Source organism: Bison bison, unplaced genomic scaffold (assembly GCF_000754665.1).
Source record: "Bison bison bison isolate TAMUID 2011002044 unplaced genomic scaffold, Bison_UMD1.0 scf7180017850943, whole genome shotgun sequence".
Taxonomy (NCBI): Eukaryota; Metazoa; Chordata; class Mammalia; order Artiodactyla; family Bovidae; genus Bison; species Bison bison.
This window is the reverse complement of record NW_011481516.1, coordinates 7,611-11,033: the sequence shown is the minus strand read 5'-3', so window position 1 is coordinate 11,033 and position 3,423 is coordinate 7,611. Positions and strand designations below refer to the sequence as shown.

Sequence of the window (3,423 nt, the reverse complement as noted above, 5' to 3'; positions counted from 1 at the left end):
TCCTGGAGGAGGCTGGGGGTGAAGATGGGGACTCTCGCGGGGTGGACTGGAGTCCTCCCTGGGCAGCGCCAGGGGGCAGGGCCTTGGAGCCTGTAGAGGAGGAGGCCTCCATTTCAGGTCCTGGTGGCCACTCAGAGGGGTGAGGGCACAGGGTGGGGGTCTGAAGGCGCCAGAAAGGACCCCGGGGAGTGGGGACTAGGGCACAGCAGGCAGGGTCAGCCTGGGAAGGGGACAGGGTCCCCCTTTCCCAGAAGGACGCGTGTGGACCCACTGGAGGGATGCCCAGGGAGGCCACCCTGGGGAGCCTGGTTTCCCGGTAGGATGTGCCGGCCGCGGGGAGGGCCTGACCCGCCCTCGTGAGCAGGAGGCGCGTGCTCGGGGCAGAGCAGGACTGTCCGGGGCCCCGGGGTTCTTGGCCGTGTGCTCCTCAGCCCTGAGGCCCCACGGCCCTTCCCGGCGCCCGTGGGGTGAAGCCCTTGGTGGCAGCGCCGGCGTCTGCCCACCGTGCTCTGCTGCCGTCTGCCCGGGGCCTCAGCAGCAGGGCTCTGAGCCCAGAGTCCGGGAAGTGCGGCTGTGGTGGCGCGACCTGTACAGGTGGCCGCCTCCTCTGGCTCCACTCGGGACTTGGAGCTGAGGGTGGACAGGACAGGCGGCAGTCTTGTTCTGGATCAGAGTCCCTCCTGGTGGGTGAGGAGGCTCAGAGCGAGCGCCAGCCAGGCGAGCTGCCCTGGGGCCTGGCGGGGGAGTGACCCATGTGGCAGACGGTGGGGTCACAGAGCTGCGCTCCCCCAGAGTTAGGGGCCCCGTGGGGTCCTGGAGAGGCAGGGTCCCGGCGGGACGCCGTCCGGCCTCAGAGGGACGTCGGTCTTGGAGGGCCAGTGGCCTCTGCACCCAGGGACGCGTGTGCGCAGGCAGCGTGACTCAGTGCGGGTGCAGCGCCCGGCCTGCACCTGCCCGCAGCTCGCCTCCCCCAGCCTCCTGTCCCTGCACACAGGCTGGAGGCCAGGCCTTTCTCCAGTAGCAAAGAAAAGAGAAAAGCTCTTTTCCTTTGAAGTTGTTGCCTAGGATTGAACTTGAAGGAACGTGAGGTCTGATTTAGGAATGCCCGTCGCCTGGGGATGCGTGCCTCTTAGCAGCAGCAGGAGGTGGAGGTTAAAGACAATGCTGGGGGCTCTCAACGCTGCAGACAGAGGTCCCGGAGTCCTGAGGCAGACGGCCACTGTAGGGAGGGGCGGGGGCAGGCCCTGGGGCTGCTGGGGCTCAGCAGGCGTCCCATGCTCCGCTATTCCGGGAAGTGTGCTGTTGGTAGAAATTAGGGTTAGGGTTAGGACTTAAAAAAGATCCTGCTGCTTTTCACACTTCGCTTTATGGACATGAAAAACGCCCTTCATTGTGTGGAGTTTCTCTTCACGTCCAACGTGGTTTACTGCTTGGATGGACTCCTCGTTGAAGGTGGGGAGCTGGGGCAGAGCCCAGCAGGGAACATGTTTCCAGGGCCCTGCGCTTCACACACACCTGTCAGCCGGAACCTGGAAGGAGGGGGCTGCAGCCACAGGGCAGGAAGTAACCAGGGCCACAGCAAGCTTGGAGCTGACCCAAGAGCGGTAATACGCGCAGCCTCTGCTCTTGACCCTGCAGAGTGGGGCCATGCTTTCGGACCAGGCCGGGTTTTACGGGCAGACTTGGGCCTGAATCCTGGCTCCCTGTGCAGCCTCTGCAGAGCGCGCCGCCTTCCTGAGTCTGGTCTCTGCCGTCAGACACTCAGGTGAAGCAGGCTCCCCTGAGCGCATGGCTCCCTCAGCTCCCCCGTCTAGTGGGTCTTGACTTAAACAGGGAGTGCGCAGTCTGTTCGGTGACTGCTCCTTTGGCTTCTCACCTCTGCAAAACCTTTCTCTCTGTAGCTCTGGATCTACTGGACAAAATGTTGACGTTCAACCCTCACAAGAGGATCGAGGTGGAGCAGGCTCTGGCCCATCCTTACCTGGAGCAGTACTACGACCCGAGCGATGAGGTGAGAGTCCGGCAGGGGCTGCCTGCCTGGGCGGAGGGGGAGCGCGCACGGATCCGTCAGCTCCCCCAGGAGCAGTGGAGGCCGCCTCCCTGTGGCAATAGGGCAGCAGCGGAGAACCAGAGACCCGGGCTCCCCTGCCCTGGGCGCCCGCGCAGCAGAAGAGCGGCACGCTAGGGCCCCACACTGCGAGCCCCCCGCAGGGAGAGCAACTGCGAGTTCCTCCTTTCCCCCCTTTCGGAGGCCAGAGCCGAGTTTGGGGTGTGTGTTTTCCTCCCCTTAAGACCTGGTGTGAGAACGGCAGGGATGAGGGCTGGGTGCCTGGTAACAGCACTGAGTGTGTGAGGAGAGTCTTTGATGTACATACACAGTGTCAACTTTCTGGTCATTTATATAGAGACGGGATACTTTAAAAAAAAAAAAAAAGTACCAGAAAATACAAGAAACTTCACTTTGTAGTCTGGTTACACAGACACCGTTATTGAAATTTTGGAGTATTTCCATCTCATTCTTACATTTTTGTATCTAAATTTAGAAAAAATAAAGCAGGGTTCATTCTGTTTAACACAAGCGTGGCCGTTTGCCACAATTCTCGTCGCCCGCGAGGCTTCGTGTTTCACCGCGAGGCTTCTTCACAGGAAGGCGCTGCTGTGTGTGCCGGACGCGCGCGTGTGAGCATTGGGCAGCCAGCCGCAGCCCTCCCCGCCAGCACAGCCCTGGCCACACCCCAGCGCCGTGCGGGGCCGCTGCCCGCTGTCGGGCCTGGGTGCATGGGGCACGCCGCACACCTCGGGGGGTGGGTGCTGCCGGCGGGAGCCCAGGGCCTGGGCTTGCAGCCTCCACCACAGCCCCTCGTCTCAAAGTTCTGCTTTCTCTTCAAGCCCGTCGCCGAAGCACCCTTCAAGTTTGACATGGAATTGGATGACTTGCCCAAGGAAAAGCTCAAAGAACTCATTTTTGAAGAGACTGCTAGATTCCAGCCGGGATACCGATCTTAAATTTGTCAGGTACCTGGAGCTTTAACCATAGAATAAGTCCTGGCCAAGGAGACAGGGTGGTGTTAATGTCATTAAAGAGGGGTTTTAGTATGGAAGCTTTGCATCCTGAGGTGTGGGGAACCATACAGCCGTGATGGTTGGGTTTTTTTAAAGTTCTCAAAAGAGGAAACACTGATCTCAATTTTAGAGAATCTGTGGAAGAGGAGAGAGTGCGGCTTGTGTCCGGACTCTAGGAGCGAGTGTGTCACAAGAATTAGGCTGGGGTTGAGGCCTCTGCTGGGAAACGCTTGGGGCGGTCCGGCTTGGACGTCGGACGGCTGGCTAGGGGCTCCGCACGGCTTCTCTGTGCCCCTCCCCTGTCCTGGGGGGGGGCGGTGAACCCCGAGTCCTTCTGCTCCCAGTGAGACTGCGTCTGTT

The 3,423-nt window shown here is 60.9% G+C and overlaps 1 protein-coding gene across 1 annotated transcript in view; it reads left to right on the top strand.

Moving 5' to 3' along the window:
* The window catches only part of LOC104995620 (mitogen-activated protein kinase 1), a 17,904-nt gene extending 14,560 nt beyond the window's left edge, over positions 1-3,344 (top strand). The window contains exons 6-7 of the mRNA XM_010849572.1: positions 1,902-2,011; positions 2,890-3,344. Of these exons, the coding sequence (XP_010847874.1) occupies positions 1,902-2,011; positions 2,890-3,006 (227 nt within the window). The 3' untranslated portion in view covers positions 3,007-3,344. The remainder of the gene's footprint in view (positions 1-1,901; positions 2,012-2,889) is intronic.
* Positions 3,345-3,423: the final 79 nt, after the last annotated feature.